The following is a 26,507-nucleotide window of genomic DNA, read 5'->3' on the forward strand; positions in this document are numbered from 1 at the left end:
TTATAAATTTATCAACATTCAACATTTGTTCCATTTGATCAGTTCTCAATTTGCCATTGTCAAACATCATGCTCAGTTTTTAATTTATGAGAAATGCATATTTATCAGTAAAAAATATAATTGTTAGCTAAAAATATTTTAAATAATTTTTGATCACAAATAAAGCTCAAATTTAAATTGTATTTGTGTCCAAACAAATTATCTTATCACATGCTGTAAAAATGATATGCCTCATAAAAAGATTAAGCAACTTTTCACTGAGATTTTAGAATTTTTTTTATTTAACCTATTTTGCACAGTATTCATGTAAAATACATAACTGTAATATCTGTGGTATTTTCGGTGGAAACTATAGTAAATCGTAAAATATCCCAGCAGCGAGACGCTCCTGAAATATCGCACATGTGTTAGAGAAGCTATGATTTAACATTTCTTATCCACCAATAGACGGCGCTCTTCTGATCAACCCATGTTTCCCAGAGACCCTTCTCGCTAGTTCTGGAGGAAGTGATTAGCGCTTACAGACGGGACAGATGCCAGAAACAGAAATAGTAATCATGAAAATGAGAAGCAGACTTTAGAGTGACGTTAGACTGAGTGTCGACCCTCTGAGATCGGATCCGTGTGTTTATTCGCGTCTGACGGGGGACAGTTGTGATCGGACGGGCGAGAACAGCGAGAGGAAGATCATGTATAACAACAACAACAGTAGCAGCAGCACAGCGTCATCCTCCTCCTCCTCATCCGAGGCTGGAGACATGAGAAGTGCAGTGTTCAGCCCGGGTGAACCGCTCAGACAGCCGCGCACATCTCCTCCGATGTCGGACGGCGGCGCAGGTGAAGTCGCGCTCGGTGCTAGCTCACATGCTAGTTTGCGAATAACGGTTTCTGCGAAGTAGCTAATGTTGTCCGAGGCTTTTGAGGAGGGATACACACACAGACACGTTTTAGTCTTTTTGTCTAATCCTCCATTTGAAGCCCCATCGGTTATAAAAAGCAGAACATTTGGGTTAATAATTACCCTGCGGAGGAGTGACTTCAGTCGATGCTAGTCACTGTTTAGATGTAACGTTATCACGTTATGCATATACAGGTACTGGTCATATAATTATGATATCATCAAAAAGTTGATTTATTTCACTAATTCAATTCAAAAAGTGAAACTTGTATATTATATACATTCATTACACACAGACTGATATTTTTTAAATGTTTATTTCTTTTCATTTTGATGATTATAACTGACAACTAAGGAAAATCCCAAATTCAGTATCTCAGAAAATTAGAATATTGTGAAAAGGTTCAATAATGAAGACACCTGGTGCCACAACTCTAATCAGCTAATGACAAAACACCTCAAAACACCTGCAAAGCCTTTAAATGGTCTCTCAGTCTGGTTCTGTAGGCTACACAATCATGGGGAAGACTGCTGACTTGACAGTTGTCCAAAAGACGACCATTGACATTGAGGCTGGCTGTTCACAGAGCTCTGTGTCCAAACACATTAATAGAGAGGTGAAGGGAAGGAAAAGATGTGGTAGAAAAAAGTGTACAAGCAATAGGGATAACTGCACCCTGAAGAGGATTGTGAAACAAAACCCATTCAAAAATGTGGGGGAAATTCACAAAGAGTGGACTGCAGCTGGAGTCAGTGCTTCAAGAACCACTACGCACAGACATATGCAAGACATGGGTTTCAGCTGTCGCATCCCTTGTGTCAAGCCACTATGGACCAAAACACAGCGTCAGAAGTGTCTCGCTTCAAAAAGGACTGGACTGCTGCTGAGTGGTCCAAAGTTCTCTGATTAATTTTGCATTTCCTTTGGATATCAGGGTCCCAGAGTCTGGAGGAAGAGAGGAGAGGCACACAATCCATGTTGCTTGAGGTCCAGTGTAAAGTTTCCACAGTCAGTGATGGTTCGCGGTGCCATGTCATCTGCTGGTGTTGGTCCACTGTGTTTTCTGAGGTCCAAGGTCAACACAGCCATGTACCACGACGTTTAAGAGCACTTCATGCTTCCTGCTGCTGACCAACTTTATTGAGATGCAAATTTCATTTTCCAACAGGACTTGACCCCAGCACACCGTGCCAAAGCTTCCAGTACCTGGTTTAAGGACCATGGTATCCCTTTTCTTAATTGCCCAGCAAATTCGCCTGACCTTAAACCCATAGAAAATCTATGGTGTATTGTGAAGAGGAAGATGCAATATGCCAGACCCAACAATGCAGAAGAGCTGAAGGCCACTATCATAGCAACCTGGGCTCTCATAACACCTGAGCAGTGCCTGACCAGAGAGCTGCACGGGTCCGATTTTGTAAATCCGCACCCGCCCGTACCCGCAGTGCTTAAAACCGCATCCGACCCGTTTTCCGACAGCAGCACTAATTAAAATCCGCACCCGACCCGAACCGCTTAAAATAGAACCGACACCCGACCCGCACCCGAAATCAAATCAGTTAAGCCAATTACATTAGACACACTTTTTTAAAAATTTTATTGCCAGGTCATACAGAAGTTATTACACGGCCTTTGGCATTAACACGAGGGCAACCTCAGCCGAAGCTGTCAAAAAGTCTCTACAGGACAGCATCTGTCTGATTCACTTCAAGTCTGTGGGCATTACGCACAGCTCAGTGTGGCTCAGACACGGCGCCAGGATTTACAGTTTTGGATGGGCCAGACCAATTGTGGGTGGGCCTTAAATTAAAAACGTATAAAAAATTAATAATAAGAATAAACGATTATCCAATCACTGCTTAACCTAATAAAAATATTGACTAATATAGTCTACTGTTATATTATTTGTGCGTAAACATAATATAGATTTTAATAGCTTGATGCTCTTTAGATATTTTGTTGCATTGTTAAAAGTTTTGGTGCATAGGACAGACCTATCCTCGATCGCTATCCATGGTTCTGACCAAAGAAGAGCGCTTTGGAATCTCCATTACGCATGAAACGCAACATACCTGGGCTGCGTTTCCGATAAAATTGTCTCTTAATGCGATACGAAGACTCTTAAGGTATAACTTAACTAAAGGTATACTACCACTAAAGGTATATCATTGCTAGGCGTCTTCAGGGCTATCATCCACTTGCAAGGCAGAGGCGCTGGCGCCCTCATAGCAATGGCGCTGTTTTTGGTAAAACATGATTTCATTAAGTTTTGTTTTATGGAAAACTCTTTTTAAAAGAAATTCGTTTTTTATAAATTTTTTCTTAATTTTGATCAATATTTTATCAATCAATTGCCCGTATTTAATAAATAAGAAGCAAATATATAGCAGACAATGTAATAACCTTAGTGTAATTGACAGAATTACAAAAAAAAATTTTGCTACCTAAAAGTTACATATTTTTTGTGTCACGCATGCATGTCTATTTACCTCTTATAAATATAAAACGCATGTGGAGTGGTATTTTTCCAATGTCTGGACTCCTTTATTAACGGAGTATATAAACAGACGTTTCAATATATTGGTATTAAATGCATTTTCTGAGAATTTATATATCACGTTTTTACTGCAAATGTCGAAATACGTGCTCTTTGGTCCATCAGTGCTTGAGTCACTGATCAAATCGAACGCACCCATTTTTAAATCGTTCACAGCTGAGCATCGCGAGAGGCGGATCTGCAACAGAGCGCACATGTGAATGAGCTGCACAAAGTCATTTTCAGATGCAATTTAAAAAAAAACAACCCTGGATAGCCTAGATTAGGCCCATATTCACAAATGTGTTAGCTATGGAAGGAAATATCTGATATTCCAATTGTCAAATACATGCAAGTGGAAGTGTATTGTTGTTTAAACACCTTTATAACGATCGCGTTAGTTGAGCTGTATGCGCGATATAATTTTATGACACAAATTTTGAAATGTAGGCTTAAATCAAACACATTTGAATTCAGATTCTGTATATAGCCTATATATATATATATATATATATATATATATAAACGGAAAACAAAAACAACGGAAAAAAAAACAGCTGGCTGATCTATTACGTCTGTTGACTAATGACTCATTTTTTTTAAAGTGGAACGTAGGCCTATTTTTAAGTTTGCACGTGACTGTTTTGAACCCGTGTTTAGACCCGTGTTTCCCCTGTGTCCGACCCGACCCGCACCCGTATCCGACACAGTTATTTTTCACCCGTTTCAGCCAAATTTGCGGGTCACCCGTACCCGTGCAGGACTCTACCACATTCTGATCGACTCCATGCCACGCCGCATTGCTGCAGTCATTCAGGCAAAAGGAGCCCCAACGAAGTATTGAGTGCTGTAGATGCTCATACTTTTCATGTTCATACTTTTCAGTTGGCCAAGATTTCTAAAAATCCTATATTTGTATTGGTAATAATATTCACATTTTCTGAGATACTAAATTTGGGATTTTCCTTAGTTGTCAGTTATAACCATCAAAATTAAAAGAAAAAAACATTTGAAATATATCAGTCTGTGTGTAATGAATGAATATAATACACAATTTTCACTTTTTGAAAGGAGTTATTGAAATAAATAAACTTTTTGATGATATTCTAATTATATGATCAGCACCTGTAATACAGAGATAGATGCTAATGCTTGGTTAAAGCTGATTTTTAACAATGTCAGTAGAACATACAGTAATGTGCAAAAGTTTTAGGCCATTAGTATTTTCACCAACAACAAAAAATGGCTTTTACATTCCTTTTGCCATTAATTGTAATAATCCAGTGAGATTTGTGTCTGACAGCAGCCAGTGATCTGATCTCACCATCATCCAGTCCGTCTGGGATTACATCAAGAAACCGAAAAATCTGAGGCAGACTAAATCCAGAAGAACTGTGGCAATGTCTCCAAGACACTTCAAGAAACCTTCATGCAAAGCTACAATACTGTTAAAAGTTCTAGGCACTTGTGTAAACATACTGTAACATAAGGATGTTTTCAAAAATAATGTCATACATAGATTTTATTTATCAATTAACTTCAATTAACTAAATCAAATCAGCATTTGGTGCAACCAAGTGACATGCTCATACTGTCCAGCCCTGAAAAAAGGAAAGTTTGGAAATGTAAACTGTTATTTCCCACTGACAAACCACAGCAAAAGATAGAAATAACTGGCTTAAATCCTTTTTTTGTTGATGAAAATACTAATGGCCTAAGACTTCTGCACCATACTGTACACGTTTATGTGTAAATGTATGAAGTTACTAATGCTTTGTCCATGTAAAAATTATTTTGAACATTTCAATAAATTTGGCTATAGATATATAGGCAGCTAGAGACGGACATCATAAATAGATAGTTGGATAGATAGAATGATGGATGAATAATATATGGATAGAGGGATGATAGATGCATGAATGACAGATAGATGGATAGATAGATAGATAGATAGATAGATAGATAGATAGATAGATAGATAGAATGATGGATGAATGATAGATGAATATAGAGGGATGATAGATGCATGAATGGACAGATAGATAGATAGATAGATAGATAGATAGATAGATAGATAGATAGATAGATAGATAGATAGATAGATAGAATGATGGATGAATATAGAGGGATGGATAGATGCATGAATGGATAGATAGATAGATCGATGATAGATGCATGAATGGATAGATAGATGAATGATAGGTTCATAGATAGATAGATAGAGGGATGGATAGATGTGTGGAATGATTGCTGGAGAGTGTACAAATCACATCAACCATTTTTAGATGAATTCTGTTGATAGATGTATGGATAGATATATGGATGTAAAGATGGATGGATGAGTAGATAGATGATAGATACATGAATGAAGAAATGAAACGATGGATAACGAACAGATGAAATAGATTTTAACCATGTATTTTGTCATTAGTTGACTAACTTGACATGTAATAATTACGTCTGATTGATTGTGATCTTTCATGTTCTGTTGTTGTGTGATGAAGATTATTGCAGTATTACTGTTATTGGAATGCATGATTTAAAGCTGATTAAATGGTGTCTTGATGGATTGCTTCTGTCTCTACACTTTTGCATCCCTGCTTGTTCTTTATTATAATGTTTTAAAAAAAAATTTGAATACTAGTGAGGTCATCAAAATTATTAAATAACACAAAACGTGAATTAGTGCATAGTGAAAACAAATGTTCAGCGTTAATTCCATTCTTCCTCGCTCCATATTCCAGAGAGCAGATCCCTCATTCCTTCAGGAGGACACAATAGCAGCAGTGCTGCAGATGCACTTGTGAAAAACTCCAAACTGTCCGCTGCCGCACCTGAGTTTGTCCCAGGCAATTATGCATCGTTCAACGTGAGTCTATGTGGCTCCTTTTTAACACCGTGTGAATTTACTGTGGTACTAGTCTAATGTTCTCTCTTTTTAGGATGAAGTGTATTCGGATGTATCTGAAGATTACTACCCCGAGACCTCACTGGCTGATTTCGTTCAGGATTTCGTAAGCCATCTGAACTCGTCTCCGGGGTCCTTCGAGTCAGAAATCGATTATATCACGGACATGCTGAACAGCTTGGTCACTACAGAGGAGATTCTGCAGGAGCTGGTAGAGCTCATCTACGTTCAGGTGCATTTGTGATGAGTTTCTGATAATGGAAAACAACAGAACTTTGAAATTACATGAGAGTGTGTTCATGATGTTTTTGAGTGAACTATCCCTTTAAATAACAAATCAATTTTTATATATATATTTCAACTATTGCAGAACATAAATATTATATATTATAAAATATATATATATATATGTATGTATATATATATATATATATATATATATATATATATATATATATATATACACACACACACACATATTTATTGCTGTCTTATAAACTATGCAATGTATAGTCCATATGTTTGTTATTTTTTTAATAGTATTATGTAGGGCTGTGCAAAAAATCTAATTCGATTTTCATGCGCATCTCATCAGTAAAGGCGCTCCTGTAATTAATAGTATATTTCCAGCACGTGCGTTCAGATCAGGGTTGCCAGGTTTTCACAACAAAGCCTGCCTAGTTGCTTCACAAAACTAGCCCAATCGCGTTTCCAGGGGGTTCCCCGATAAAAATTGTGTCCCTGGGTTAAAATACACGTTTTTGGCAGAATTGCACTGATAAAATTCGCATTTTAGAGGTTAAATATCACATTATTGGGAATGGGGTCACTTGGACAACGAAGAACAACCGCGGACCTGGCAACACTGGTTCAGGTGGAGCGGCATTTACCACACAGAGCTGTAGTTCACTGACAATCTACACAAAATCGCTTTCAAAATCAGCAATGAATCGCCTGCGATTTAAAAAAAAAATCGATTTTGTGTAGCTTGTCAGAGAACTACGGCTCTGTGTAGTAAAGTCCAACAAATGTTGCCAAGTCTGTGGTTGTTTTTCGTGTCCACGGGTCGAAGTGACCCCAATCCCAATAATGTGATATTTAGCCCCTAAAATGTGAATTTTACCAAGGCAACCCTGTGTGTATTTTATTGGCCAGAATGAAACGTGATTGGGCTAGTTTTGAGAAGCAATTGGGCAGGTTTTGTTTTGAAAACCTTGCAATCCTGATCTGAACTCACGTGCTGGAGATATACTAGGAGCGCCTTTACTGACTAGATGTGCATGAAAATCGCCTTCGATTTTTTGCACAACCCTAGTATTATGTATACATACTACTATATTATTTATTTATTTATTTGTCCATTAAAGGTACAGGTTGTAGGACCTGCCACTAGAGGGTGCACTACCAAAACAATAACAATCGTGTGGTTTGATGACGCTAAGGAGCGTGGAATGATGGGATTTGTTGTCTTCTACCCAACCGCTGATGGCCATCAATCAGACGGAAAGATAAATCATGGATTTAACGCGAGTTCAGCGATTTGTGCGAGTAGATTACATACAAAGTCAATGCAAAGACACGATCAGGCGCGATGCCCCGCGTTTGGCGTGTATGCCCCATAATACTAATCTTGTTGATCGTTATAATAGCATACCTTTTCTGTAAAGATACGTATCAAAACAACTCACCTGTCGAGCAAAACACAAGCGAGATCGACATCTCTTTCTAGTTGAAGTTTGTCGCGAAGCTCTCTCCATCTAGAAAATGCAACATCGATATCGATCCTCGCTCTTTCTCTCCTCTTTTCCCAAACTCTTCTTGGGTCGTTTGGTTGGCCCGTACGCTTACGTTTACAGGAGCTGTCCTTGTCGACAGAACCAGCGGCAGATGGTAAACAGTAATTGTGTTCCATAAATAAGTAATACAATCCACCATAAAATGTGGAAGAAGAAGTAAGTAAGGAACTGCTTGAAGCAAGCTACTGATTTGCTGGACGCTAGACACTACTTCCGCATTTGTCCATGACACTGTTGTCATGTGGTTTCTACGACAGTAAAGGCGGTAACAAAGGGTAACTAACATCATTGACAGGCGACTGCACTGCCCTGTGTCACTGTTTAGAATGGGAATTTTCTCATGATTTACAAGTAATTGAAAACATTAGAGAGATTGTTAGTACCCTATTTTCCGGACTATAAGTCGCACCTTTTTTCATAGTTTGGCTGGTCCTACGACTTATAGTCAGGTGCGACTTATTTATCAAAATTAATTTGACATGAACCGAGAGAAATGAACTAAGAGAAATGAACCAATAGAAAACATTACCGTCTACTGTCGCGAGAGGGCGCTCTATGCTGCTCAGTAGAGGTCTTCACGGGTCCAAAAATTCATGCCCGAACCCGAAAGAGACCCGTAATGTACTACACCGAACCGACCCGGACCCGTCTAATATTTCAAAAGCTGGACCCGGACCCGTGTAGATCCGAGAAATGCCTACCCGGACCCGTATATTATTTGAAATCTGGACCCGTACCCGCTGGGAAGACACAGACCCGACTTGACCCGACTGTCACATATTCCACCATAAATTGCTATTACAAGTCAATAAACCTGTTGTGAAAAATACAGCTTTTTGTCTTACCTAATTTAAAGAGCCGTAGTCTCTCTTCCTTGTACCTGACTGCCTGTGATGCATTACAATCCTCCGACAAGAAAGTTATTCATGTTATTCCTATCATTATTCCAAGTCCAAGCTGAATCCACTCATTATTTCAGCTTCAAAAGTCCACTTGATGTCACGGTGACGGTTGACAAATGCAACTGTGCACATGTACATTCTGACTCGAGTTAACTCGCATAATAACTTCGACTGTTTGCCCTTTTGAACTATAATAACGATTGCTCGTGCAATGCCATGGCCGCTGACGTTATTTATTTGCTATCATATGATCTCTGTGCTCTCTGCTCTGCATCGAGTCTGAATCTGACCACTAAAACTTTAAGATTAAACGGTTCATTTATAATATAAAAATGGGAGAAAATGTAAAACGCGGTTTGGCGGTCGAAGTGTCTCTCACTGGTTGCCATAGAAACGTGAAATGCGCTCGAGACTGCACATGCGTGCTAGCTGTATCAACCTAAAATGCTTTAATGCAATTTGAGCATCATAGAAAACATTCATGTGACAGTTCACCTCAGATTGTGTTGCTGATTTGAAATATATTAAATATGAGTGTGTCAAGTCTGCAAGCATTAATACCGTGCGTGCACTTGTATTAACTCTTGAGTCTGCGCACTCTGCTTCTAAAAGCAGAGAGAGAGAGATCACTTTTTTTGGCTCACTCTTTTCTTTTCCTAATTTTACAAGTTGCAAGTTACAAAAAACACAAGCAGTGTTTGATCACGGCCGGGTGTTCTCCGAGTCCGATGACTCCGATTGCACGGGTATTACACACAATGTTAAACAGACCTGGGACCCGAGGTAATAGATTCGGACCCGACCCGGACCCGGCTGATCATTTAAAATATAGACCCGAACCCGTACGGGTCCCGGGTCGGGTCCTGGGTCGACGGGTCTCGGGTGCACTGTGAATACCTCTACTGCTCAGTGCTCCTGTAGTCTACACTGAAGACATAGAGCGCCCTCTCGCGGCTGTAGACGGTAATGTTTTCTCTTGGTTCTTGGTTCTAAATAAATGCGACTTATAGTCCAGTGCGGCTTATATATGTTTTTTTTCCTCATCATGACGTATTTTTGAACTGATGCGCCTTATACTCAGGTGCGACTTATAGTCCGAAAAATACGGTAATCAGCTGGACAAAATATATAACACTACCCTAGTGAATTTTGGATATTTAACTGCAAATATCTTACAAATTGTACCATTAAGTGAACACGCACAAATGTCAATAATCTGAAATTACAGAAAGCTAAAGTCCAATCATAAACTGTGGCTTTTTAAAGTTTTGCATGCTCATTGTCTGTTGTGAAAACATGCATGTAACCTGAGATTCAATTTCATTCAAGTTTATTTGTATAGCACTTTTTACGATACAAATCAATGCAAAGCAACTTTACAGAAAATTAAGTTTCTTCAATATTTAGTAGTAGATTATAAGTGGTGACTGTCAGTTTATGTGCATATGACAGGAATTTTCAGAAAAATGTATACAAGACGTAGTCAGCCAGACGGTGAACATTATTAACAGCAATTATTATATGATGCAGTCACACTTGTAGCAATATTTGTTAGTTCTGTATGTTGATGATGGCATCTGTAACATCTTGAGTATTATTATATAAAAAATTATTATATAAAAAAGTAAATTCTGTTAGTTTACTGGTTAGTTTTCAAATCATGCATCAGTCCTGTATTGAATTTTGAACCAAATAGCAAAACTGAAATTTGCAATGTACTACTATGGTTCTATGTTTAATCTGTGTACTGGTCAAAGCATAATACATTTAGCAGTTATTATTAAGATGAATGGAATGAAAACCATCCCACATTTGTTTTCCACAGTCCACGTCTATCCCTAACTTCGCCTACACGGGTGCGCGGCTCTGTAACCATCTGTCTCATCACATCCGTCTCAGTCCAGCTAGCCATAACTTCAGACAGCTGCTGCTTCAGAGGTAATTGTGATGCCCAAGTACCCATTTCTGGGTGTTTCAGAGAAAGTGGCTTGACATTTGGTTCTCAAAGTCAACAGTTTCTTCCCTTTTCCTTCTAAGCCTTTACTTTCAGTTTCGTTTAGTCTCATTTTTGTTAGTTTTGTTTATCCTTAAACTCTTATTTTGTGTGTCTGTGTAGGTGTCAAACTGAGTATGAGCAGAGGGAGCAGACCGTGAGAGGAGACCCAGAGACCCAGAAAAGGTTTCACTATTATGTGCTGTTTCTGGGGGAGCTTTACCTTAACCTGGAGGTCAGCACACAACCAATGCATTTCACTAATTATCACAGAATAAATTCATCCTTCCTTCCTTCCTTCCTTCCTTCCTTCCTTCCTCCCTTCCTCCATTCCTTGACTTACTTTACTTTACTTTACTTTACTTTACTTTACTTTACTTTACTTAAACTTAACTTAACTTAACTTAAACTTACTTTACTTTACTTAGTGAGTGATTTTGTAATAACACTGGGAAAGCTAGTCAGCCAATCATCATTACAAAATAAACCCAAAGGCAGAGATGGCTATTCCTCTGTAGCGGTACTGTTTATTTTTATTCTGTTGGCAAAACTATGAATGACTACAATTATAGATTTCAATTCTTTAATGTCTTTCAGATAAAAAGTAGAAAAGACACCCCTGGGCGAGCCAATGTCTTACTGGGAGCGCTCAAGGATCTTTTGAACACATTATTCTCTCACCCAGATGACCCCAACCTAATGTGTGCTGTCAAATTACTCAAGGTTTGAAGTATTCCTCTTTGAATACGTTGCAGCTGCACTGAATGATACTGTTTGAGAGCCAACGCCCTGTTTATTAAACTGTAGGAGTTATCAGGTGACCTCAGGACTCAACTTAAGATCATTAGTGACACTAATCCTAATGTAAACAAAGACTTTGAAACTTAGCTCAAAGAACTAAAATGAGATAATCAATCAATCTGCTGATAATAACGCAGTGCTTCGCTGTTGGTGTTGACTAGCATTGTTTTACTGTACTGATTTGACAAGCTGAGCGGTTCCATTCTGGATGACACATGGAAGGAGAAAGGCCAGTCAGACATGGATGAGATAATCAAGAAGATTGAAGACATTTTGCTGGATGCCAAATGCAGCCGGTGAGCGAGTCGGGCAACAAAAAGTGTTTTTAGCATGCAGTATATCAACAGAATTGTAGTTCACTAAAACTAAAAACCATAAAAAACATGTTTGTATCTTGACTAAAACAGAACTTAAATAAAGTTTTATTTATTTATGCATGCATGCATGCCGAATACAGCATTCCTCATTTCAGTTTCGTTTAACTTGATGTACTAAAATGACTAAAAATAAAACTGACATAAAATAAAAACTGTATAGACATAAAAACAGCAAAAAATGAAAAATGCAACAAAATTACAAAAAATATCAAATTTAAAAAAAAAAAAAAGAAAAACTCATTTAAAAATCTTAACTAAAACTATAATACATTGTAAGCAAAATATTTTCTGGCAGAAAATTACCTTTTTTTTCTTCAACCATAAGACACAATGCAATGCATAATGCAAAATATAGGTGAAACACCTGTGATAACATAAGTATGGAATATTCCTTCATTTTAACACTGTATATGGGCTATATTTTTACAGACTTTTCTGAGAGTACAGTGACACTAAAACAACACTGGTATATATGTATGTAGTATTGAGGTTAATGAGCATCACTGTCTGCACTCCTATTGCTTACCATCGTACATTTACATAAAGTTGAGTGGCATTGCCAACAGTTGTTGTTGCTCATGATGCTGTAAGTTATCAACTTCCATTTGTTATGTTACTAAATGTCACTGTCGGTGTGAACCGCTCTTAGATTGCTGAAAGCAGTACAGTTGCATTATTGATGTTTACAGTATCTCTGTGTTTATTAATGTTTACTGTATGTGTGCGTTTGTAGAGATGTCAGGCAGATGCTGTTGAAACTGGTGGAGTTACAGTCCAGTAACTGGGGTCGAGTTCACACAGCGAGTGTGTCCAGTGACGCTACACCTGACAATGACCCCAACTACTTTATGGTGCGTAATGCCAAAGAAACAAAATGCATTCACTGAGGTTTTGGAGTAAAATATGTAATCTGTGACAGCATACGTGCTTTGTCGCCTCTCTTAATGCGTTTCTGTGATGGTTTTGCTCCTCAGAATGAACCAACCTTCTACACAGCGGATGGGACGCCTTTTACAGCAGCAGATCCTGGTGAGCATCGGCAGCGACTTTAGTCTGCTGTGACCCATCTACAGACTTGCTCATGTTTTATTAAAGCCGCATTTCCACCGCAGGAACTTTACCCAGGAACTAGGGACTTTGGGCCGATACTCAGTGTGTTTCCACCGCAGGAACCAGGAACTAAATAAAGTTCCGGGTAAAAAAATGCCCCTCAGAAAGTCCCTGCTGGCGAGGTAGTACTTTGTCAAAGTTCCGGAACTTTCGGGGGCGGGACTTGGGTGCTAAACATCCTGATTGGTTGAGTTCATGCAGCATTGGTTGAGTACAACCACCATTTATTCGGATCATTTACAAAATATCACCGTTATTGTGTCATGAAATGTAATTTTAAAATTATTTCAGGCGAGAATGTAGTTGTTTAAAACTCAAATCTGTTGTTTATTTATAAAGACAGCGTCTATTTAAAAATGTGTTTCGCCGATCTCGGAGACGGTGAACTCCACGCGATAAGTGGGAGCTCAGTCCTCATGTATCCGCCGAGAGCAGCCTCACCTCGGCTAGACCTTCTGATATGTGCCACTGGCTCTGATGTCTCTTTAGTGGTTAAACATAAGATATAATTCATTTTGGGTAAATTTAACAGGTTATCTTTGGTCTTTATTCAATTTATCTATATGTTAAAATGAAAATAAAAAAGGCAAATTGATATAACACATCCCTGAACTAAGTATATTTCTGCAGCTGTTATGTTTAAATGAAAACGAAAGGAGGCAGTGATATTTAATATCATAATTCATTTTATTGTAAATATACAGTGAGGAAAATTGCAGTAGCCATGGTCAGCTGACTGAAGTTATCAAGTACGCTGCTGTTTGCAGAATTACCGGATTTGCGTCGTCGCGGACATCACACTCCCGAGTCAAATGCACAAAGTCCGCACTACCGAGGATGCACGTCCAAAATCAGCGCACTTTGTTTTGAGAAACACGCGCAGACCTACGTCACCAGTCTATTTGCCTAATCTTCCCAGTACTTTACACCGCGGTGGAAATGCAGAAAGCAACAGGTCTGGGGGGAAAAAAGTTCCTGGTACAAATGTTCCGGATAATTTCGGTGGAAACGCTGCATAAGTGGGAGAATGTCGCAAAAACATGTTCAAGTTCAAAATCAGAAATAGCATTTTGAGGGAAAAAAGGGTATTAAGACTTGCATTACTTAATTTATTTTTATGAAATTAACTGTTTTCATTTATTTTTTATTCACAATTCTCATTCACATTATTAAAATTATTTTTATATTATTTTATATTCTAAATTGTTTATATATTAAAGGTCCCGTTTTTCGTGCTTTTTTTTGAAGCTTTGATTGTGTTTACAGTGTGCAATATAACGCGAATATGTGTTCATGTTTCGCGTGTAAAAAAAAACACAGTATTTTTCACACAATTCACCTATCATAAAAATGGGCTGATGTCTTCCTTGTTCTATGAAGTCCCTCCTTCAGAAATACGTAACGAGTTCTGATTGTGCCAGCGGTTCCTGTGTTGTGATTCGACAGCAGCTTAGCGCACGTTACCCTCCTGGGAACGCGATTGGGCTAGTTTTGGACTAGTTTTGAGAAGCAAGTGGGCAGGATTTGTTTTGAAAACCTGGCAATCCTGATCTGAACGCACATGCTGGAGATGTACTTATAATCGCAGGAGCGTTCTTACTGACAAGATGCGCATGAAAATCGCATTAGATTTTTTTGCACATCCCTAACATCTAGTTAACAAAGCTAAACAGCTTTGCCCTTTGTGTAATAAGTTACAGAAACTGTTAAACGCACCAACTTAAATAATAAAATACACTTACCGGTTGTGGTCCATAAACAACGTCTTCTCCAGACAAAGAGGGAACTGCTCCATCTTTGAAGAATAATCTTTGTGCGAATCCAGCATTAAACTGATTGAGATTGAGGAAGCGGACTTCAGCAAAATGTGCTGCACATAGATTTACATGTGGATTATAATTTTCAGGAACTAAGTTAAACATGAATTGTAACCATTAATCTCCAAGTATAGCGTCCCTGGGAAGCCCAAACAAAGATGATTGGACTCCGAGATGAAAATAACAGCATTTCGACGACATGGCGACAAACACAAACGCAGCTCTTCCTCTTCTCCGTCGGAGCGCAACAAGACCACGCCCCCTTTTTTGTGTATTCATGTGGGCGGGGGTTAGTCAAAAAACTGATTTAGCGACGTCATTACTGCAGGAACTAGAGGGATGTAGTCTAAACGGGTCGTTTTTTTGTAGGCGAATTCTGTTAAATAAAATATCTCGCTTGGCATTGAACTTTGAGCTTTAGAATTTTACAGATATTATTTATACTCTAACAACAACATTACACACTAACTAAAGTTTAAAACATGGGATCACGAAGAACGGGACCTATAATAATTACTGTATTTACTACTAATCTACTATTTTGCTTATCGTTCCGTGTTTTTTTTTTTCACCACAGAATACTCAGACAAATACCAGGAGATTCTAGACAGAGAAGACTACTTCCCTGATGCATATGAGGAGAATGGAAATGATTCGTAAGTAGATATTTGTAAATTTGTTTGCGGAACATCAAGAGTCTTGTTTGCTTGCACAACTGAGAAACTATATAGTTTTTAATTAATATTTTGAATCACTTTTTAATTTTATTTAAAGGTTTAATTATGTTGGGGTGTTTTTTGTCATTTTTATGTATTTTAGTTGTTTTAATTATAGCTATTTTGTTTTCATAAATTTTTTGTTTAGTTTTAGTTATTTTAGAATGTCAGTTAAATAAAAAGTGTTGCTTTGGCAACTATCTGAAATAAGTTTTTTATTTATAGTTGATTTTATTTCTGTTCAAGGTTATTTTATTTCAAGTAAAAAAAAAGAAGCTTTTTTTATGGTTTTAGTTTTCGTTGGTTTCAGTAATTGTCCTCCTCAGAATGCTGGGGGGAGTCAAAGAGCACATTTTAGTGAAGTCAGCAACCCAGGGAGACCTGCCAGTCTCATTCAGCATAGTCTTCAGCCCATTGGATAGGCCATGAGCAGTTAACAAAGACCAGCTGACAGGGGGAGTCTGTAATTCATCTGATGAGTTTTAAAAGAGCTTTTTCTATTTCATACAATACACATTATGACAGAAAACAAACAAACAGTTAAAATAAGGCACTTATAATGAAGGAATGCATGAGCATGATTAGAAATTCATAAACTTACAGAATAGTGATCCACTGTTATATTGATGATTTTAGACAGATTTAATAGATGCAGATTTAAAGAAAACTTCATGTTAATATATAAGCTATTGCTTACTTTTTTTTTTTTTTTTTACATTTTCATATATTTAAAAGAAGGTCTCTTATGCTCACCAAGGTTGCATTTATTTGATTAAAATTTTGGAAGTATTATTACTACTTTAAAGTAAGAAAAGCAGCCACAGTCAGCTTAATGCATCCATGCTGGATGAAAGTACTTTCTGTGTTCAAAACAAAATGACAGAAAATACTTATTAAAATAAATATTTTTATTAAAATAAATTACACAGGTAAGTGTGAATTTTTGTCACAATTCAGATTTCTTTATTGTAATTCTGATATATACCTGCAATTCTCTCTTTTTTAACTTTTTTTTCCGCAATTCTGAGTTTCTTTCCACCATGGCATAAAAAAGCTATTGACTTTTTATCTTCCAATATAGTAAGTTGAATAAGTTATAATAAGTTTATATTTAACATTTTGAGTTGATCTTTCACAGTTTTTACTTTTTTTCCACACAACTGCAAGAAAATACTTAATTGGGATATACTGTATATTGTCAGAATATCAAGGAAATAAGTCAGAACTGTGAGATATTAACTTAAAACTGATGAAAAAAGTCAGAATTGTAAGATAAAAAGTCATCTTTTGTGTGTGTGTGTGTTGGAAACAAGCTTCCATATACCTATGTAGGAATGCTTCTGTGTTGCAGTTTCTGCGCTGATGAAGACGAAATGGATCCTGAGATCGAAGAGGCATTTGAGAGGTTTTGCATGGAGTCGGACGCAAGAGGAAAGAAATAAGCGACTGCAAGATGGTCATGTTGTCTCACACCCAACCCGCTGGAATAATTCAGAGTGGGTGGAATCAAGAACGTTTCGGTTGATTTTCGTTTTATTTCTCAGCAAAACACTTCTTGGCTGCAGTGTCACAGGATTTAATGTCTGGGTGTAATGCAGCATCATTGGCACAAGTCCGTCAGGCCATCAGTTTGCCATTGGTTTGGCATCTGAGTTGTGAGGTTTATTTTATGCGTGTTCTGATTTGTCACCCCCAAAAAAAGCAAAGTTTGCAGTGAGATTTTATTAAGAGCTGAAGAGTAGCATCATCAAGTGTACGTGTGGCTTGTTTGCAAACTAACAACTAAATGTAGGAGAAACTGAGTTTTGTCTTTTACTCCTCATCAAGGCTTTGCCATGTAGAGTTGAAGAGCGCGGGAAGAAAGACAAAAAACATTTAAGAAAATACAATTCTACTGTTCTTCCTTTCTCAGACTCTCCTCACACCTTTTTAGAGTTTTATTTTAAAGTTATATGCACATGTTTGATGAAAAAAGGAACCTTGACTTTCTAGTCTTTGGTTTTTCAAATGCAGGAATAAAGTTTCTTCACATGTTAAGTCTGTCAAATCAGAGGAAACGCTCAGAGAAGGTTCGATTCATCCTCCACTGTGATTTACAGAACTTTCCTCATTACCAACATCTCATGGAGCCCACATAAAGGAATGTTTATTTTACTATAGTTGTAAATATTATTTACTGCATTGTTTGCCTGCAATAAATCTTTATAAAAACACTGTTTCTTTGCGTTTCATAGGAATCCAAGTGACCTGAGGTGTGTGGAAGTCCTGAATTTTTATGAGATATTTATTATCTTGTTCTGTAATCTGTAAACCCTTTCAAGCATAGCGTCCCTGTTGACCTGCGAACTAAAGCTTATTTTAAATCGGCGTTATTTCAAATGAACCATGACCATAATTCTATGGCTTTTGGAAAACTGTCAAAAACAGAAAAAAATAGGCAAAATTAAATTGGGATTTAGGTACTTAATTTTTTTTTTACATTTATCAGTGATAAATTAAATTGGGATTTAGGTAATTAAAAAACTTTACATTTATCAGTGATGCCATATAGACAGTTCAGTATCATTCTAATAAAACTGAAGTATGCAACAATATTTATAAAATATATATTATATATACACCCCAAAATAATAATATAAAATACAAAGCAAATCATATTTTGCATAAAGTAAAAATTAAATAATTCTGAAACTATCATAGAATGCAAAGATATTAACGATGTTTAAATACAGGCTTCATGTTATTTATAAATATGTAGCGTTGTGTGTAAATACCGGCGTCATTTCATTTTATATCAAATAAAATAAATTATATTTCTTCGTTAGACTAATTAAAAAAATCATCTAAATCAAATCTTGATCCGTGTTCCTCAGCTTTCCAGAGTTGAAACTTTGCAGCAAGGGGGCGATGAGGGAGCGCACGTATTTATGTAGAAGAAGTGATTCATCCAATCAGCGTCCTTCTCTTCATCAGCCGCGAAAATTTGCAACTAGAGACGGGAAGTCCGAGTCATGTCTGCGAATCGGTTCTTTTGAACAGTCTTTTCAAAGAAACTGATCATCTGGTCCCCGACATCCCAACGTTTTTATCTAGATACACGTCTTGAATATTATGTTTTTTCTGAGTTAATTTAATTAATAAATATAAAGGCGTACATGATAATCTGTCAAAAGGATAATTTTTGCGAGTCGGATCTTTTGAATCAATCGTGTTTACAATCGATTGATTCAAAAGATTCGACTCGCAAAAACGATCCTTTCGCGAATCATACAACTCTAGCAACAACAATTTGACGCGACTGTGGATTTAGTTTGTGCTGCTTCAGTGATTAATTTGAGTGTTTTCGTTTAGACTGCCGCAGTGTGTAATTGGTTCAGTTGTGTCGTGTTAAGTGAGTCATGTGCTCGGTCAGGTTTATGGTCATGTGTGTGGATGAGTCTGTGGATGTGTTTTACTCAGACGGGCGCAGACTGCAGCTCTCTCCCTGCGGATCTGAATTCATGATCGAGAAACACATGTCACCCTCTGCACACCCGCTACAGCCCAGAGACAGACTCAGACAGAGAACCAGATTCGCCATCAGCGAGTATAAGGTAAATAGATCACCTATTTATCCACATAAATGTATTCAAATATATCAATACTGTGTCATTGTACTGCAAAACATTTCATTTCATGAAACATGTCTAAATCAATCCATCCACCCACCCATCCATCCACCCATCCATCCATCTACCTATCCATCCATCTATCTATTTACCTTTCTATCTATCTAATCATAAATCTGTAAATATTAATGTACAGTATAAAAATACATGATTAATTATCTCTCTTGTTTAGACACTGGTACAGAATGCTTTGACGTTCAGAAACAAGTATGCAACTCATCCATATTTGCCCGAGGAGCTCATAACTGTGGAATTCAACAAGGTTAGACTGTCTTAAAGCTGTAGTAAGGTTTGCTTTTTATTACTTAAATCATGTAAATACAGCTTGATTTCTCATTTTTGCTTATTTTCTTAACCAAATGCTGATTTGCAGCCGTTCACCAGTGCCATAACTGAGGTGGAGTGGCCCGGGTCTGACTCTTGCACCGCTGGGCCACATGGAGAGATCACCGTCTGCTCTGTAGATGGACATGCAAAACTCGTCCTTTCCTCTTCTGGAGAAGAGTTCACAGTGGAGTTTGTCTGTCGGTCCAGCCAAAATGAAGGAGAGTCACAGTATCTGCAAGGTCACCTACACAAAACGACATGTTCACTAAGTAGCTTGTTATCAAAATCTGACACTGTTAAGGGTCTAAACCTCTCTGAAGCCTCAGCGGGTGCCACGACGGACCATCTGGGGTCTGTCGTTAAAGCCCCCGATACAGAAAGACCGGAATCAACAAGTTTGAAGTCTGGGAAGGTGGACGCGTACACCAGAGTGATCCAGCAGTATTCCCGAGCACTTTACCCACAGATGTGGCGCTATCCTCTGTCATTAGCATTCAAGCATCGGGAATCACAAAAAACTATAGACACTGTCAGTGGGCAAGATGGAAAGGGTTTAACAGATGGAGAAGCTAGACAAACATCTCAAACAGGGCTGAAAACTCTGCTTCCCAAACCTTTACCACTTAAATGTCCCTCTCCTCATCAGCACAGGTGTGTGTGTGTGCGTGTATATATATATATATATATATAATATTTTTTTTATGATGATGATGGCTTTATTGATTGATTGATTTATTATTATAGTTATTATTATTATTATTAATTTATTTTTTGGAGTGAAATGTGTCCTAGGTTTAGAGAGATTCATTCCTCTCATTTATTTTCAGAAAAACTGTTATAATCAGTACTCTGTGTTTGATGGTGCCAGTGTGTCCATACTCAAAGAACATTAATGTGATGTTCAGATGGCGATATGATGCTGTGAATCCTGATTTGCTGGAACAGGAAGAGGAAGTCACAGCTGAGCTGGTGAAAGTGCTCTGGTGTAAAGGCATCATATACCGGTGAGTACTGATTCATTTCATGTTCATAAATTAGCACCACTACCCACTACATCATCTTAAAGGGTTAGTTCACCTGAGAAAAAAAAATCCATCTTCTCCTCGACCTCGAAGCATCGTAGGTGTGTGTGACTTTCCCCTTTCAGAATAATCCATTTTAAGTTATATAAAAAATTATCCTTGCTCTTCCAAGCCTTTCAATGGGGGTAAGGGTGTGTTTATTGTCATCAGTTCAGAAGACTTTTTTTTCTAACATCTGCTGACTGTGTGGAACTGGAAGACATGCAGGGGGAAGATGTTAGACGTATGCATCGCACGCGCGCCTCTGGGAAATGTAGGAGCAACGGAAACAAAGTTTCCTTACTTTAGCAAAGGAAAATCTTTTTCCTCTTGGCTTATTTCTAAATTCTAAGACTTTTTCTTTACAAATCCTAGTTCTGTGCTTCTGTAGCGCTGATGAACTACGACTTCCCCCTGCACATCCTCCAGTTCCACACAGTCAGCAGAATTGAGTAAAAAGTGTTTATTACATTTTAAATCTGGATATTTATCTTACAACAACCCATGAATTAGCTACAGGGGGGCTTTATCCAGCCCCCGGAGCCATGCGAGGGACGTTTTATTACAGATGCGTGCACTTTATTTAACGTCTTCTGAACTGATGAGAACAAACACGCGCTTACCCCCATTGAAAGGCCTGGAAGAGATTGGATTATTCTGAAAGAGGAAAGTCACTCACACCTAGGCCATCCTTAAAAATATTGTTGTTTGCCGTAACCCGACCGACCCTGTCAATTTAGGACCGACTCAAATGTGTTTTTTTTTTTGCTTTTAGTCCAACCGACTTGTCGGTTGTAAATTTGCGTTAAGACCGACCAATTTTTTTACTAATACAAAAGCAATAAAATAATAATAATTATATTTTAGTAAGTATTGTAAATATATAAATTGCCTAGGCCTACAAACAAACGAAGGCTACGTTCTTTCTTTAAAAAACTGTTACCAGATCTTTTCCCGTCTAGTATATAACCGTGACTGTGTCGACGGCACTTTATGTTCATAAATCTATTGCACGAATCGATTGGACCAACCAACACAAGTTTCGAAAACGAAAATAGGAAATTGATTTTAACGGCCTTCTCTCGGAGCGCGTCCAGGTTTTTTTTTTTTTTTTTTTTTTTTTTTTTTTTTTGGAACACGTGTCACACAGCAACTGCAGCTTCGGACACACATGCGTAACAGCAAATAATACTTCTGCACAATGTTTCTGTTTTTACAACAGAAATGTGAATTTTACCGGTGTTCAGACTCGGGCTAGAATCTTCTATGCGATTTGTTGTTGTTGTTGACATTTCTAATCGTAAACACAGCCATGTTGAAGCCTGAAGTAAATGTTTTGCATTATGGCAGTCCACTCTGCTTATTGTTTGTCGAGAATGTTGCACTCCTGTTTATCATTGTGCACGTAACTTCACGCCAGTAAATCATCAGAAATATTGGTCTTTACCAATATACTGAATCTTTATATTCGTCCTGCCTGTTGTCCATGGATTTACCTATATTTGGTGTTATTTGCCATATAAAACGTATTTAGACATGCAAAATCGATTTTTACAATCGATTCAATGAACACTTGTCACTCAAATCAAACAGGATTTTTTTCACAAAAGTGACAGCCCAAGAAAGCGAAGTAAACGGTCTCTCATTTGTAGGTTGCATTTACAAGTAGCGGTGGATGCAAGTAAAACAGTATAACCGTACCTCATTTTTTTTCTTCTCACCTGAAATTCAAGCAATAAACATGTTTTTGACAAAGATTTCAATTTGTTTGTGGTCTATATAGCCTGCATCAAAATGAGGTTTGCAATGATGCACCCGAAGCCATGTGTTTTAAGACCCAGTCAGTGACAGCACGGTATGCTAATTTGATTAAATTTATACCTACGTAATCACCATCACCAAAATTTTCTTTCTCCGGTGAACTAACCCTTTAAAAACCATGAATAGGCAAATAACTTTTTAAAGTGGGTAAAAATGTTTAAAACTTTCTAGAAAAAGAAAAAAATAATGAATTATTAATTTGGAACTCATTTTTAAGGATCAAATAAGGCCTCTGAAAAACCAATAATATCTGACTGGAATTATATGCACAAAAAACCCTTTCAAGGTTGAATGAATTGTTTTCATGTTCTTTTTTCTTGAATGTTGGTAATCAAACAGATGCAGGCTGCTACGGTCTTCGATTGTATTTTTTTTCCGTACTACTAAAGTCAATGGCTACCGTCAACTGTTTGGTTACCAACATTCTTCAAAATATCTTCTTTTGTGTTCAGCAGAAGAAAGTAGTTCAGACAGGTTTGGGAAATGATAACAGAAGTTTCATTTTTGGGTGTACTGTCACTTTAAGGGCTGTGTGTCAAACAGAGTCTGTTTGGGACCTAACACTGATGATGATTTCATGTGTGTTTTTAATCTTCTTCAGTATAGTAGATGGAGTGATACCGATGGTAGAGATCTTACCCGGTGATGGGTCAGTCATCAGATCGAATGGAGTTCTATCTAATTACTTCACACATCACAAAGCCGGAGCTTCTCACAGAGATGTATGACATGCTGATTAGGTCTGAAAAGGTTGTGTGTACACATTTACTGCCTGATTCTTTAGATGACTTGATTTCTGTGTGTTCTCAGACGGCTGAGTGTGTGTATTACCTGTGTGGTCTCCCACCTGATGTGCCGGGTCAGCTGTATTCTGTCCAGTCTGTGATCACACGGGCCAGCAGGTGAGATGAGAGGTTTACAAGCACACAGCACACAGCTCACATCAAAACCAAAGGATTCACAGGATAGCTGATGTCAAACTGTTCCCGAAAACATTGAGTATCCCATTTGTTTCTAAAAGGGCAGGAGTACCATCCACCATCAAGTGAACATCAACCTTGAGCCAATGATTCACTAAATTAATTTATAGACTTCAGTCACTAGGGGGTGATAATGTATAGTGTATATTGTGTGTATTCCGCAAACTTATTTATAAATTTATTTTGCTTCTTTTTCATTAGGATTCTGAAATGCTTCATCCAGGCCAGAAGCTCGCTGAGGGCCCCGCTCGCTCTTTCCTGCTGGAACAAGGTGCGTGTGATGTCCCTCTGATGATGAACACTCGCTCTGTCCGTGGTGTCCGGTGTGTGATGATAACGGTTCTGTCTTCAGCAGGCTGCGGTGTGTGATTGTGTGTGTGTGGTTCAGGAGGTAATGGTGGCTGGTACGGGATATTTTAAAGCTCTCTCCGACGGGACTGTGGAGGTCTGGTTTCTGGATGGAGTTAGAGCGCAGATGATGTGGAGGTCTGACACACATACACCTGAACAGGTACATCACGGATGTACTTCATTAGAATACAACCACATGATTCCTAATGAATGATAATCAACTCACTCACTTGTACATTTATTCAGCTCTTCACCAGTTGAAACAGTTTGATACCCTTAAAACCATTAAAATGGTATGTTTTAAGATGAATTAGGTTCTATTTACTTAAATATTCAAAGTAAAATTCAACAATTTGCAGCATTGTGCAAACATGTTCACAGAAGTGCAGTGCTGCATGGTGTTTTTCACAAATTAAAACTTTATTTTAAATAAAAATTATTATTATCATCTTCTAATAAAATATGAATCAATATATTGTACAATTGTATTGTTGAACATAAATTATAATTAAATGTTTTTTTTGTGTTAATTTAGTTAAAAACTGTGACTTTTGAAAAACCTTTTTTTCTTCCCTATTTCACATTTGTATTCACGTTTAATTTTCCTTTATTTATTTATTGTCCAAGTCTTAATCAATCAGCATGTCACACATTCTCAAAGGAGTGTGAATTAAGTTTGGTTGAAATCATGTCAAATTCGTCTTTTTTTTTTTAAAATGTATTTGTGATGTCAGTGTGAACAGAAACTCGGGGCAGAAAGCAGACCATCTCATCACAGGTGGTGCCAGCTCAATTTGCCAGATGGGCACCAAACTCTTGTCCAAGTTGAGACGGACCAAACTTATCAAAGGTAAAGAGCTTATGTAATATTAATTTCACCAGCTGCTTCTGAAAATCCTTAATATCCTGTTTGGTCTGTTTCTCTCTCAGGTATGTGTCAGCAGTAGTGCGGTGGTGTGACTGGGTAAAACAGACAGATCAGAGCATGAGTACAGTGGGTGTGGCTCTCTCAGACTCCGCCCATTGTGACACAGCTCAGCCAATAACGTACAGGTATTAAGGAACTCTTATTCCCTGGATCATTATTTTTTATTATTATTCTAGTCATTTGCATCACATGACCTGCATATCAGTCACTCTTAAATGGATAGTTCACCTGGAAATGTCAGTATTTATGGTAGAAAACTAAATTTCTTCATCCTGATTTCTTACATCCCTACAGATCTGTTGTTTCTGAGCTGGAAAAGATCAAGAGGTTTAACTGTATCCTTGGTTGGTTGGTTTGGAATTAGATTATTGAGAGCAGAATGCCGTTGGGTAGATATTTCTTTGACATAATCCACCAGTTTTGTTGGAGATCAGCCCCGTCCTGCGTCCTACAGGAAGATCTTTGAGCTGTGAGCGTGCTTCTGACCGATCTGAGATCAAACTCACAGAGAACTGCGTCTCTGAGGCTCTGCAGAAAACCTCCAGAGCCATACAGGACATCGACACGCTCTTATCAGACAGACCCTCGAACTGAATGCAGACACTTACAGCTTTCCCAAAAAATGATTTGGTTTTATGGAACTTTTTCAGTGAAATGTAATGAGACATGAGTCTCTAAGAACATAACTGGGTCATATTTCAAACCAAAACATAGCAAGAAACTGTATTTGATTTTAAATTAAATTTTAAAAAGTCCAGTTTTTAGGATGTTTAAGTACATTTTGCCCCAATTCCAATTATTTTAAAACTAAGAAGTTTTTTGAAAAATACATACGTAGAATGTGAATGAATACATATTTATTTTATATATATATATATATATATAAATTGTAAGAATTTATACATCATAGTAGTATTTTTTGTACTGCCTTTATCACTTGAGAATAATTGTAATTATAAAATAAATTGGAGAAATGTGCTCAGTTGTGAAAATGTGAAAATTGTTTAAGCGAAAATATTTCTAGCAAAATATGATTCATAATTATATAGTAATATAAATTATAACAATTTATAATATAATTAGATGATATAATTTATATTTAGTAATCTTGAGGTGAAAACCATGATATATATTTGCAAGATCCAACCCTTCCCCCCTTGGGGAAGTCGTGGCCTAATGGTTAGAGAGTCGGACTCCCAATTGAAAGGTTGTGAGTTCGAGTCCCGGGTCGGCAGGAATTGTGGGTGGGGGGAGTGCATGTACAGTTCTCTCTCCACCTTCAATACCACGACTTAGGTGCCCTTGAGCAAGGCATCGAACCCCCAACTGCTCCCCGGGCGCCGCAGCAAAAATGGCTGCCCACTGCTCCGGGTGTGTGTTCACAGTGTGTGTGTGTGTGTGTGTGTGTGTTCACTGCTGTGTGTGTGCACTTCGGATGTGTTAAATGCAGAGCACAAATTCTGAGTATGGGTCACCATACTTGGCTGAATGTCACTTCACTTATTAAGGTTTTTAT

At 37.7% G+C, this 26,507-nt stretch overlaps 2 protein-coding genes across 3 annotated transcripts; both read left to right on the forward strand.

Annotated features, from left to right (window-relative positions):
• Positions 1-458: 458 nt before the first annotated feature.
• On the forward strand, positions 459-18,068 carry LOC132140027 (polyadenylate-binding protein-interacting protein 1-like). The gene is made up of 11 exons (XM_059548789.1): positions 459-837; positions 6,180-6,304; positions 6,378-6,575; positions 10,867-10,979; positions 11,158-11,269; positions 11,632-11,757; positions 12,025-12,131; positions 12,946-13,063; positions 13,187-13,241; positions 15,717-15,795; positions 17,207-18,068. Exons 1-11 carry the CDS (start codon positions 690-692, stop codon positions 17,295-17,297), a joined length of 1,272 nt encoding a protein of 423 aa, XP_059404772.1. The 5' UTR covers positions 459-689; the 3' UTR covers positions 17,298-18,068.
• Positions 18,069-19,017: 949 nt separating this feature from the next.
• c4h5orf34 (chromosome 4 C5orf34 homolog) lies at positions 19,018-25,735 on the forward strand. 2 transcript variants are annotated; one of them, XM_059548790.1, is made up of 12 exons: positions 19,018-19,448; positions 19,696-19,785; positions 19,897-20,501; positions 20,756-20,854; positions 23,334-23,454; positions 23,543-23,634; positions 23,914-23,983; positions 24,065-24,239; positions 24,805-24,913; positions 24,994-25,116; positions 25,286-25,326; positions 25,410-25,735. In XM_059548790.1, the coding sequence occupies exons 1-12, from the start codon at positions 19,254-19,256 to the stop codon at positions 25,583-25,585; spliced, it is 1,896 nt and encodes a 631-aa protein (XP_059404773.1). In that variant the 5' UTR covers positions 19,018-19,253; the 3' UTR covers positions 25,586-25,735. The 2 variants fall into 2 exon arrangements, with proteins under 2 accessions (XP_059404773.1, XP_059404774.1); XM_059548791.1 differs by having other exon boundaries at positions 19,019-19,448; positions 24,068-24,239.
• Positions 25,736-26,507: the final 772 nt, after the last annotated feature.

The sequence above is a fragment of the Carassius carassius genome, chromosome 4 (genome assembly GCF_963082965.1).
Source record: "Carassius carassius chromosome 4, fCarCar2.1, whole genome shotgun sequence".
In the NCBI taxonomy this organism is placed as follows: domain Eukaryota; kingdom Metazoa; phylum Chordata; class Actinopteri; order Cypriniformes; family Cyprinidae; genus Carassius; species Carassius carassius.